Source organism: Emys orbicularis, chromosome 11 (assembly GCF_028017835.1).
Source record: "Emys orbicularis isolate rEmyOrb1 chromosome 11, rEmyOrb1.hap1, whole genome shotgun sequence".
Taxonomy (NCBI): domain Eukaryota; kingdom Metazoa; phylum Chordata; order Testudines; family Emydidae; genus Emys; species Emys orbicularis.
The window spans coordinates 68,601,089-68,613,734 of record NC_088693.1 but is presented as its reverse complement, the minus strand read 5'-3'; the positions used below and the strand labels follow the sequence as shown (position 1 = coordinate 68,613,734).

Sequence of the window (12,646 nt, the reverse complement as noted above, 5' to 3'; positions counted from 1 at the left end):
CAGCCATAAACTCAGGTTAATGGTCTGCCTCAGCCAGGTTCCTGGCCCATAGGATACACAATGAGATGAGCTTCCCCAGCCCTAGCTGGAAAAGGTGGCAGCTCTAAAGTCAATGGAGTTAAAGGCAGCTGTGTAACCCTGGTGCGTCTCTCTTTTGGGATTGTGTTTTGTTCTGTAAACATCAAGAGGGCATGAAAAGCTGTTCAGCAGCAGGACAGGCATGGCTGGGGCACCAGCCCGTTTGGCTCTTACTATTTGTTACAGTCAGAAAGGTGAGTACGTACAAGCAGGATGTATTTCATCCCCTTCCCCAGTGTCCGTCACAGCACCTCCTACTGACTTTAGAGCTGGCCACAGCAGGGGTACTGCAGTGACTGCAGGTGGAAGCTTTTCCAGCTTTGAGTGCAACGTTGATCCCGCCATTTCAGGGGGTGGAGCGTGTGATGGGTGGGGGGAAGTGATTGCCCTGGCTTTTCCTGTTGGAAGTGGCCTGCTGGCTTTTCCTGTTGGAAGCAGAACAGAGGCTAGGATAGGATAATAGAAAAGAGGATGGGAAAATCTAGAAACCTATCACATTAAAAACAAACACACACAGTATTCCTGCTGGAGCTAACTGCTCGGACTGAGCCTCATGACATAGATAAAAAAAATCCATGTCTGTATTTAAAACTCATGCTTTGAGTTCATGTCTATGGGAGGATCGTTTTGCCGGGGGGGGGGGGGGGTACGGCGAGCACTGTCCACTACCAAGCAAAGAGAGGTTTACTGTCTTCCTTGGAGAGTTCACACAAACAGTTCAGCAGCAGCAACGTGTCGCCGAGGAACTTGGATGGGACGATGTCGATCACGATCTTGCGCAGATCGGCTGGGCTGCTGTGGAGAGGGCTGGAGTGCAGGTCTGGCCGCTGTTTCAGGATGCCGTAGGTGTTGATCAGGAACTCGCTGAACACCGGGTGCACATCCCGGTTGTAGCCCATCTTCTCGAGGCGTGCGGCGAGGGACAGGTACCGCTGCATCATACCTCGGTGCTTTTTCTCATCCATAGAGCCATCCAGGCACTTCATGGAGGCCTAGGAGGTTTAAAAAACCAGGGAGAAGCTGTCAGCTCCTTTCATGGATAACCATGGGCAGGCCCCGGGGGTTCCTAAAGCCACCACTTTCTGGCTGCATCCAAAGCATCCCGATCTGTTTGCAGCTCAGTGATGACAGTGCTAGAAACTGGCACGCTGGAGAACAAAGTCCCAGAACAGCTGCGGAAGGGACACGGCAGGGCTGGCCAGGGATGAATTAAGCTGCACTTGGCTAGATGCAGCGATAGCTGAAGTTGAGTGGGGTCCCAGACTCTGCAGGCTGAGCTCACCTGGCTGGAGAGCTGCACATTGGCCACCCCCATGAACCCTTGGTTTTCTACACACAGCGAACGAGCGACTGTATGGAGAACCAACACCCCCCAGAACATGGGAGTTCTTTTAGCTCCCACCATGCTTGTTACTGCACAACACAAGCCCCACCCCCGCCCCTCGGCTACCCAGCTGGCCTCCCCCGTGTGGCTGAATGTCCCAGGGAAGAGGGCAGACCTGCCAGCTGGGAGGGAGTTGGTGCCTCTCCCCTCATTCAGTTACCAACTTTAACAGTCAATATTTCTCCCTGACTGACAGCCACTTCCACGGCAGACTACAATGTCCTCAGCCTCCTGTGTTCCCTCCATGCACACAACATTGATTCGTGAGGCTCACAGGTCACATACCCTATGTGACCCTGCATGGAAACCTGGGCACGTCTGCACTGCCCACTGAGCCATGACTCTGACTCGGGTTTGAGCCCAAGCCCCCTTCCCGTCCACATACAAATCAGTCTGACTTGGGCGAGCAAGCACTCAGGACCTGGGTCCTAGGACCCAGCTGGGGGGAGGGGGGGGAAGGGTCAGAGCCCAAGTCCCGCTGTGACTTAGATCCAAGCCCTCTCACTTTGCAGTGTGGACGCGGCTCAACCTGCAGACCCGAGTCAGAAGATCTGCGTAGTTCAGCATGGACACGTTAGCACAGCTGCGAGACCCAGCACTAGCAATCGTAAACCCAGGTTTATGATGCAGTGTGGATGCTCAAGCGTGGTTGGAAACACTGAATCTGCAACCCCAGGTCCCACAGACCTAGATTTACAATGCAGTGTAGACACACCCTGTTTCACATTGCCATGGCTCTCTCTGCACAAAAGCCAAATAGACTTTTCACTGCACAAAAACACTTATTTTTCTTATTACCAAGCTTTAAGCATATGTGGCGCTCCAGGCCTTTCAAGCAGCTGGAGTTTCTGAGACTAGCGATTAATTTATGTATCAATAAGCATAACTGTAGCATTCAGAGTATTATGAGTGCAGTGCTTCATAAACATTAATGAGTCTAGCTCACAACTCTCCTGCGAGCAAGGGAATGATTATTATCCCCTATTTCACAGATGGGAAACTGAGACATAGAGGCCCGGATGATCCTCAAAAGGTATTTAGGTGCCTAACTCTCACTGATTTCTGAGAGATTAAGACCAAAATGCACCAAAGCCTGAGACACTGCAAAAAGCCCTCTGGAAGCCCAGGAAATTTTCAATGCTGGTGTGTGGCTGCATTTCAGATTTTCAGAGTCCCACCGTAATGCTCTCTCTCTCTCTCTCTCTCTCTCTCTCTCTCTCTCTCACACACACACACACACACACACACACACACACACACACACCCCTAGAATTGGTGGGAAACAGGATTTTTCACTTAGCAGGGAATTTTGTGATTTCAAAATGTCTCGTGTTCTGAAGTGGAATGAAAAAAAAAACAAAATTCAAAGTGTCCTGCAAAACATTATTTTTTAAAAATTTCATTTTGGTTCCACTGAAATCTTTCATTTTGTCAAAATCAAAATGCTTTGTTCTGATTCTGACTTTTAAAACACTATATATTATGCACCAGAATATAAAATTTAAAAAATTGAAATGAAAATTTGTTTCAAAATGGAATAAAAACCCAAAAAGGTTTTGTTCTGAAATGGTCCGTTTCAACCCGATTGATATGCTGATTTCTATTTTTCTTTCTAAATGAATTTTCACCAAAAACGACACGTTTCCATGAAACATTTTGCTTTCAGCAAATGGTGACTGTCCCATTGGAAGATTTCCAACCAGCTCTATGCACCACTCTCTCCCTCAGCAGATTCAAGGAAGGATTTACCTGTTTGATTTTCTCAGGAATGTTGGACACTGTGTAGCCGTAAAGTCTCGTTACTCCAGGAAACACATACGCGAGGATGCGCCTGTCTAGCTGGAAGGCAATTTCACCCACTATGCGGCCATTTTTCTTGCTGTTCAGCTCAAGCTCTATATGAAGGACAAGCTGGTTGTTAGTTACATAGTAACTTAAGGCAGGAAGGCCAAATGTTTTCACCATGCTTAGATTCAGGTTAAAGTTTTACTGCTTGGTTTGAGCCACATGGCAGGAGAGAAAATATATAATCACACAAGTTATATACATAGATGCGCACATATGGGGGGGAGGGATAGCTCAGTGGTTTGAGCATTGGCCTGCTAAACCCAGGGTTGTGAGTTCAATCCTTGAGGGGGCCACTTAGGGATCTGGGGCAAAATCAGTACTTGGTCCTGCTAGTGAAGGCAGGGGGCTGGACTCAATGACCTTTCAAGGTCCCTTCCAGTTCTAGGAGATGGGATATCTCCATTAATTTATTTTATTTATTTATTTATACAACCAAACACAGCACTGACTTCCCAGTGTGATGCACGAACTGGATAACATCTGCCTCCTTAAATGGATTGGTTATGTAAATACACGTGGAAATGGACTTTGGAAATAAATACATGTACAGGGAGAAAAGCAGGTCACATTCAGGGCTTTTCTCAGCCATAAAAGCCCCATTGCCCTTCCAGATGGGCTTAGCCACACTAGGGTCAGGTCTGCACTACAAAGTTTTGCTGGCATCACTATGTCAGTCAAGGGTGGGGGAAAAAACATGCCCCCCCAGCAACAGAACTGCCAGTGTAGACGCAGCTATGTCGACAGAAGAGTGCTTCTGTGAGCATAGGCAACGTCGCATGGGGAGATGATGTTACCATGCCAGCAAAAAAACTCCTTGTGTCAGCATGAGCGGTGTCTGCATTAGGGGGCTGTAGTGATAAAGCCAGGCTGACAAAGGCTCTGTAGCATAGAGGTATTTGAAAGTCATATTGGGGGACCCCAGGTTCACCTTGCCCTTATGAACACACATTAAAATACATGCTTGCCCTGTGTACACGAGGGCTTTGAAACATGTTAATTAAAACATAGAATCATAGAAATGTAGGGCTGGAAGGGACCACAAGAAGCCATCCAGCCCAGCCCCCTGCACTGAGGCAGGAAGACATCTAGATATTTTCCTAGTTTGATTATGAAAATGTCATGGGGGACTGTGTCAAAAGCCTGACTAAAATCAATGTATATCAAGTTTACTGCTTCCTCCCTTATCCTCTAGGTCAGTAAGCCTCTCAAAGAAGGAAATTAGGTTGTTTTGACATAATCTGTTCTTCACAAATCCATGTTAGGTAGTCCCAATTACCCTATTACTCTCCAGGTGCTTACAAATTGATTTTTTCAGTAATTTGTTCTAGTATCTTTCCAGATATCGAAGTTAGGCTGACTGGACTATAATATCCCAGGTCCCCTTTGTTCCTCTTGTTAAAGATTAGAACTGTGCTTGTCCTTCTCCAGTCCTTGCAATCTCACCCACCCTCCATGAATTATCACAGCTAATTGCTAAAGGCTCCCAGGTTGCTTCAGCTAGTTCTTTAAGTACCCTAGGATGAACTTTATCAGGCCCCGCTGACTTGGATAGACCTAATTTATATTCTATAACTTGTTATTTCCCTATTTTGGCCTGTGTTCCTTCCCCCTTGGTGTTAATATTAATTGTGTTGAGTATATGGTCACCATTAAACCTTTTTTAGTGAATATTGAAGCAAAATTAGGAATTAAACCCCTCAGCTTTCTTGATGTCATTAGCTATTAGTTCACCTTCCCCAGTAAGTAGGGAACCCACACTTTCCTTCATCCTGCTTTTGCTCCTAATGTATTTAAAGAACCTCTTCTTATTGCCTTTTATGTCCCTTGCTAGGTGTAATTCATTTTGAGCCTTAGTCTTTCTGGCTTTGTCCCTACATGTTTGTGCTATTCTTTTGTACTTCTCCTTAGTAATCTGTCCATGTTTCCACTTTTTGTAGGATTCTTTTTTGATTTTTAGGTCATTAAAGAGCTCCTGATGGAGCCATATTGGACTCTTAAGAACATAAGAATGGCCATACTGGGTCAGCCCAATGGTCCATTTAGCCCAGTATCCTGTCTTCCGACAGCGGCCAATGCCAAGTCCTTCAGAGGGAATGAATGGAACATGTAATCATCCCTTGATTCATCCCCCAACACCCATTCCCAGCTTCTGGCAACAAAGGCTAAGGACACTTCAGAGCATGGTTTTGTATTCCTGCCCATCCTGGCTAATAGCCATTGATGGAGCTATCCTCTGTGAACGTATCCAGTTCTTTTTTGACCCGTTATACTCTTACTATTCTTCCTATCTTTCCTTTGCATCAGGATAGTTTGCAGTTGTGCCTTTAATATTGTCTCCTTGAGAAACTGCCAGCTCTTCTAAACTTTTTCCCTTAGATTTTCTTCCCATGGGACCTTACCGACCAGTTCTCTGCGTTTGTTAAAGTCTGCTTTTTAAAAATCAATTGTCCTTATTCTGCTGCTCTCATCGTTCCTTCCTTTCCTTAGATGCAACATGTTGGTGATCAGGTTTTAAAAGATGCCCTTTATCCTAGTGTGGCCAAGCTCTAGGGCATCAAAAAGCCCCCACTCCCCCAAGCTTGCAGAGATAGCTTATGATTAGAGTCAGTTAAGCCCATCCTTAGCTACTGTTATTAGCAGCAAGGCCATGGTGAAATCACATCATTACCGTTTAAATAATAGGTATGGGGCTTCCGCGGCTCATCTCCTCCTGGACTCTCTGAGAACCAGACTCTCTTTTTCCTGTGCATCTCTTCCGAGTCCAGGGACATTTTCTCGCCCACTATGTCCCGTGCGCTGTTTATAAGGGGGACTGGCTTCCTTGGGGGAATTCCTGGGGAAAATGGCTCAGATGTTTTGAAGTATCCTGGGAACACAAGCTGTGCTTGGGTCCCTTCCTTGTTTGAAATGCTGAGGGGATTTGAGGAAACAAATTCTCCCAGGGACGATGGCTGGGGCTGACTCAGAAGGTCTGGTGCATTGAGGACACTTCCATGCTGCTGCTGAGCTACAACAAAGCAAAAGGGGGTATAGGATCAGAGTTAGCCATGGCTTCATATAGATTTCCAGTGAAGAGGACCCTAGAAATCTAGAGGGCCTCGCTCTGATTATCTGTCTAGGTGTTTATGAATGTCAATCCAAGTGCCTGCTTAATGCTTCTCATTTTGGGGATCTTAGTGTTGATTCTAGAGGTTATCAGACAACATTCAAAACTGGAAACACACCCTCTTGCCCAGCTCTCTTCACACAAACATAACTGGACACAACTCAGGAGGGTTTTCTTTGTTCAAAGAGAGCTTTGGCTGGAAGAACAGGTGGTGAGAAGGTCAGAGTTGAGGTGCACTGGCAGAGTTGTCAGTGGCATGTGGGAAACTCCATGGCTTTTTCTAGTCACTGCTCTCATAGAATGTCCCATAGCCAAGGACAAGTGTATTTGGGAAGTTTGGTGGGGATGTATTGAGCAGAGTAATTGGAGAGTGCAGGGTTTGGTGAGAGCAGGGTAAGCCCTGACCCCTTCTCCATCTCATCTTTCCCTGTGGTCCTTTTGGGTGCATCCCTCTTTGGGGTAGGGCTGGTGGGAAATCAGCCTGGGGCCAAGAGCCAGCTGGTTTGGGGGTTCCTGGCACTAACATTTCTGCCACTGTATGCATGTGGCCACAGGGTCAGGCAAGGGGATCGCCTCACTTTGACTCCTTTCAAGTTTTCCTGGAAGTCAGGGGACACACTGTGCCACAGTCCAGATTTATGTCCTGCATCCGCCACAAGCAACTTGTTCATCCCAGAACAAGAGGAAAGGGACTAGCCATATCAGCTGAAAAAAACCCCATATGAGACACAAACCTAAATGCCATGTAACACGGATTCAGGGCTCGCCACGGCTTCTAGAGGACATGGTCCCTCGGTCTAGCACTGATGCCCCTGCCCTCATGACCTGATCCTGAGAAGCACAGACACCACTCGAATCGCTTACTGTAGTCACCTGGATGTTGAGAGCTCCCTGAAATCTTGAGCTACAATAGAGGGTCAGTTCTTACCCATCCCATATAAACGAGCCTTATCTCCTCCAGGTGAAGTGACGTCTGTGAAGCAGACTTTCTTCAACCTCGAGAGGTCTATGGATTCTGGAAGCTGTTTCTCCACCCTGGTGGTCCAGGAAGTGCTGGAAAGCAGGATTGGTTTCCTCTCCCTGGGTGTAGGCTGAAACAAAGTGGGATTATTGGGAATCCCCTTAAATGTAGCCTCTGCCTGGGCTTTGGGGCTGGACAGAGTTGCTTCCTCATTTGCAATGTGGAGAGGGGAATAACTGAACTCCTGCAGCAGCGAAGGGTGTAGGTGCCTTGGGCTCTCCGGTGGCTTGATATCCCTTCCTTGAGGCGGGGCTACAACAGAGAACAGAGCATACGGTGTTACCATTCAAACGAAGGCTTTTACTTTGATGGCTGATCTCTTGCTCTCTGGCACTAGAATGACTCTGAATCCCCCATGGGAGGTGCCATGTGCCTGCCAGAGCTTGGAAGCAGGGCAATGTTTTCAGACACATTGCCAGTGAACCTAATTGGTGCCCCTTCAGTCGTGTCCCCGGGTAGATAGACCCTTCCAAAGCTAGAGCTCCAGTGAGTGTGAAAAGACAGTCGCACGTTACAGCTACAGTGCAGCGCCCTCTCCTGGAGAGAGAGGGGAAAAGCAAACAACAATTGACTGGTGTCACGTTAGAGAAGATTGAGGGAGGTGGGGGTCATCTGAGAAGACAGGGAGGGCGACCCTGTCGCACCAGGATGGAATCTTTTTACTGGCGGGGCCATTATCAGAGAAAATAAATTAACAGGTCAGATCAGGTTATTTCTCTGACGGGCGTGTGGCCAGGAATCCTCGCTAGTGAGTTGTTACTAACAGTCCATGGAACAAGGAGAGTGGGGAACAGAACTCCCCACCCTTTTACACAGCCATCCCCAGGACTGAGTTGGGATAATTCCTGTATTCTCTCTCTTTAAGGCCTGCCCTTCCTGCCTAAGGATGTGTTACACAGGCTGACAAGAAGGTGTCCACCTTACACCACGTGGCTAAGGGATGGGCATGCATTGCGAAACTTGTTTCCTGGGTCCCTGTGCCCTTCTGTCCAGAGGCGGTGCCTTAGACAGAACACGCTGCACTGGGTCCACATGGACCAATGTTGCAGCAGCAACAGGCAGAGGAAAGGGCTTTGCTGTTCAGAGCGGGGGGATCAGAAATGCCGGTTCTGAACACTGGCAATATGTCTCTGGGATGTGGGACCACAGACAAAGCTGGGCATTCCCCGAGCCACATCAGCCCATCACTTGCAATGGCACGTATCAGGGCAGGCACAACAACTGCCTTGTTACATCCATCTCTGGGGCTCAGCCCAATTCCCCCCGGGGAAGTGATGATGAAAACACCCTCCCTAACGGGGCCTCTGGCTTCAGTGCTACAGCTGGGTGGAGATGTCCTGTCCCTGAGAATGAGCCCAGGAACCCCCACAACCACAGATCTATTGCACTGCCCACACCTCACAAACAGCAGCCAGTTCTCAGCACTGGAAGAAGGGAGGAATGTAACAGGCTGGGGGCATCTCTTCCAGATTCCTGAGGAGGATTTCAGAACAAGGAAGGGATGCCCAGGTTTTACACAGAGCCCAGAGCATGCAGGGACTGGACTATGGTAATCCAATGAGCACTATGCTTATACTCGTACAGAGCAGCCATTGGCAGTAATGCTCAGAGTTCCCCACCCTAGTCGTCAGTCTCCCAGATGCCTTGATTTAAGGCGGTCCTGGGAACAACAGACACAACAGAGCACCCCGTCAATAATCTGTCTGGATGATAGGAGGACCATTGTCTATCAACACTATTCTGGGCCAGATCTTCACTCAGCTGATGTAAGCCAATGTTGCTCCATGACTTCAATGGAACCATGCTGGTTTGCACCAGATAAACATCTGGCTTTATGTCTTCTAACAAGCCCTCGCTATCTTTGTCGTTCCTGCAGGTCACCTTGGAGTAACGAACACCTGCGAGAGATTTGGGGGGGAGGGGGTTGGGCATTGCTGAAGGAAATCATGTTAGGAATCTGATTGGGGGATAAGGGATCTTTGAAACCTCACACTGTATCTGTCAGGGGGTGACATTTTCCCTCCCCCACCCCTAGAACGTGTGATATTGCAGTCAGTAAAGCGGATTGCTTGGTGGACAGCTCAGTGAATCTGGGCAGTCTTGTCTGCAAAATAAACTGAGACCTCCTCAGACAAGGCTGGCCATCTCCATGATAACAGATCCATTCCAGAAAGGATTCTGGAATCCCAGGTCTTCTAAGTCCCTCCCAGTTTTGCTCAATGATGTTCTGGAGGTGCCATAACCTGCTGGTAAGACCCACAGACCTCTAGAAGGAAGATGTTGGGTGCATTGTTCATGTAGATTATCTGCATAGGGTCATATACCATGCTCATCATCGTAGTGTCTCTCTCTTAGCAAGAACAAAGACCCAGTTTCTGATAGAGGAGAGGGTCAGATGGAGTGAAGGACTCATATCGCGTGTCTGGGTGAGAGCGCACACAGCTTGCTTGCAGCCAGAGAATTACTGTGTGACAGTTTGGGACTCCATCTGTCCATGTGACCTTATGAATTCCAGATTGATTTAATGAGTTCTCTGTTTATTTACATCCTTAGAGATGTTCTTCCATCATCCCACTTGTGTTAAGGCGAGAGGGTCTGGTACCTGAATGGGACAGGTATTGAGGACCATCAACAACTGAATAACCTTGCCCAAGCAGGACAATGGAGACGACTATCCAAAGGCTACTGACTTGCTGATGACTGATCTGTCGCAGCACACTGAAGATCAAGGAATGGAAAAAACCTCAAGGGAAGAACAGGAAGAGACGAAGGCATTAGAATCTGCTGTTAGAAGGGAGTTTTCTCTTGCAAAGTAGAGGTGAGAGCCACAGAACAAGACTGGGCTGGTGGAAAGAGAAGTGTTTTAGCAAAGCCTGCATGTCCCTTGCTTTAATTGTCACATCATCCCCAAAGGGTGAAACAGTAGCACAGAGGGTCCACGGCTTTGGTGGAACTCTGGGGAGCGTGCAGTAGTGACCGGGGAGGTATGGGAGAGCTGGCACTGGTTTCAGGGCCTAGGTAGTGGCACTGCAGAATCCCATATCTCAGGAAGGGGCTAGACAGAGGATATGCACGCTGGGTGCATGAGCCTAAAAGCCCAGAGCTTGCGACAATGAGGGGACTCTACCCAGACCCAGTGCACAGGAGATCGAGTGGGTGGATACAAACACAGCAGCCTGGGGACTGTCCACTAGGGGGAGCTCAGCCAAGGCTCTCACCTAGTGCATTAGAGGGCCATTACTCAAGAGAACAAACAAGACAGATCGTCCAGGTTCTCCTTACCTCCTTGTCCTGGGGAGCAGGCATTCGGATACACGGGAGCAGGGTGGGAAGGGACAATTCGCCCTTCATTGCTGTTTTCATAGTGCTGACACAGTAACGAACGTAATTCATAGTTCTCCCGGAGCAACCTAACCTGATTTTTCAGGTATGCATTTTCGTTCTGAATTGTCTTCATCCACTCGTTATCCTCGGTCATTGTCATCCTCCTTGTCCTTGGTGGAGTCAGTTGTAGCAGACAGCCTCAGCAGGGCAAGAGTCACCTGTCCCAGGGCTCGGAAAGGCCCACAGGAAACCTTAGAATGTTCCCACACCATTGTGATATCACTTGCTCTTAAAGGAACAGCTGGGATTTTAGCCCTGAAGATAATTTCTTGGTGCAGGACGTCCCACGGAGCTCATCGCACTGGAGGGGGCTGAGCACATGACAGATAACTCACAATGCTGTGCGCTCCAGTTGAGCTCTTCACCCACAGGTTGTCTGCAAGTCTTGGTTCAAAAAGACATGCACACAAAGTGAGGCCTGGGCTCCTACTCAGAGATGACCAGTCCACTCGCTTTTCTAGGGCATAGATGAGTGGAACACATGCTCTTGGTACATGGAAATGGTAGAGGAACCTGTTTGTCTGGTCTCAGACCCCTAGGGTGTGCTGTGCTGCTGTTGGTGATACCCCAATGACTACACCTCTTCCCCTGGGCACAGAAGAGCCGACAGAGGAATGGAAGGGAAGGGACAGGACTGGAATGACAGGGTTTGAGGGTTATGAATAGAAGGGGGCAGACACTCAAGGGATGTTCACATACACCTCAACCCCGATATAACGCGACTTGATATAACATGAATTCGGATAGAACGCGGTAAAGCAGTGCTCTGGGGGGGCGGGGCTGCGCACTCCGGTGGATCAAAGCAAGTTCGATATAACGCGGTTTCACCTATAACGCGGTAAGATTTTTTGGCTCCCGAGGACAGCGTTCTATCGGGGCAGAAGTGTACCTAATTTTCCAGCACCCCTCCAGCACAGATGGTGGCATAGCCAGGGCGGAGACTGCTCCCCTATGACACTGCTAAACCCCAGCACCCTCCCCATTTCTAGAAAGCAGAATGGTAGCATTGCTCACACAGAGCCCACACCTGATTGGGGGAGGGGCAGAGGCTCCTTGTGTCCTCAGTCCCTGTCAGCCCCGCCAACCCTTCCCCCCCAGCACCAGTGGGAGTCCCGGGCCATCTCCCCCAGCACCCGTGGTGCCCTCAACCATTCCCACTCACAGAGCACCAGCGGCCCCCTGCCCAAGTTTTAGTTAGGGGTATATAGTAAAAGTCATGGACAGGTCATGGGCCATCAATGTTTGTTTACTGCCCGTGACCTGTCCATGACTTTTACTAGAAATACCCGTGACTAAAACGTAGCCTTAATGATGAATTACTGTAGTTGATGTTCTGCACTTTGGTTCTCAGTCTTGGGATCGGGATCTCAACGTACATCCTGAAGCTGGCTGAAGTGCTGTGGCCTTAGTCTCTTCTTCCCCCCCCACAAATTTTCAGCGTACTTGTCTGGCAGCTGTGTCCGACGGCCCAAGTCCAAAACTTGTAATTGCAAGTACTAATAACCTGCTGCCTATCCTTATGAACGTCAACTATTGTACATCGTTGCAGACAATACCACAGTGAGACACTCTCTTAATCTATGTGCTATGAACAAAACAGAATGAACTTTTCTTGAAGGAACAGATCAGATACAATGAACTAAAGATTCACCTGAGAATATCCCTCTTGTTGAGACGGAGCAGGACACTGTAGCCTCTGAATTCTGCTTTGTTATTGCAATAAATATCCTGGTTAATCAGGTCCCAGTACCTCTCCTTCAGGATCTGCAGGCATTTAGTCATGTTCTCAAAATTGATCTTGGCATCAAAAGAGGACATGGGCTCA

At 48.4% G+C, this 12,646-nt stretch overlaps 1 protein-coding gene across 1 annotated transcript; it reads right to left on the bottom strand.

Moving 5' to 3' along the window:
• Positions 1-743: 743 nt before the first annotated feature.
• On the bottom strand, positions 744-10,921 carry LOC135885276 (speriolin-like protein). Its single transcript, XM_065412919.1, has 5 exons — positions 10,720-10,921; positions 7,345-7,689; positions 5,979-6,317; positions 3,212-3,357; positions 744-1,070 (listed from the first exon to the last, which is right to left on the bottom strand). The coding sequence occupies exons 1-5, from the start codon at positions 10,919-10,921 to the stop codon at positions 744-746; spliced, it is 1,359 nt and encodes a 452-aa protein (XP_065268991.1).
• Positions 10,922-12,646: the final 1,725 nt, after the last annotated feature.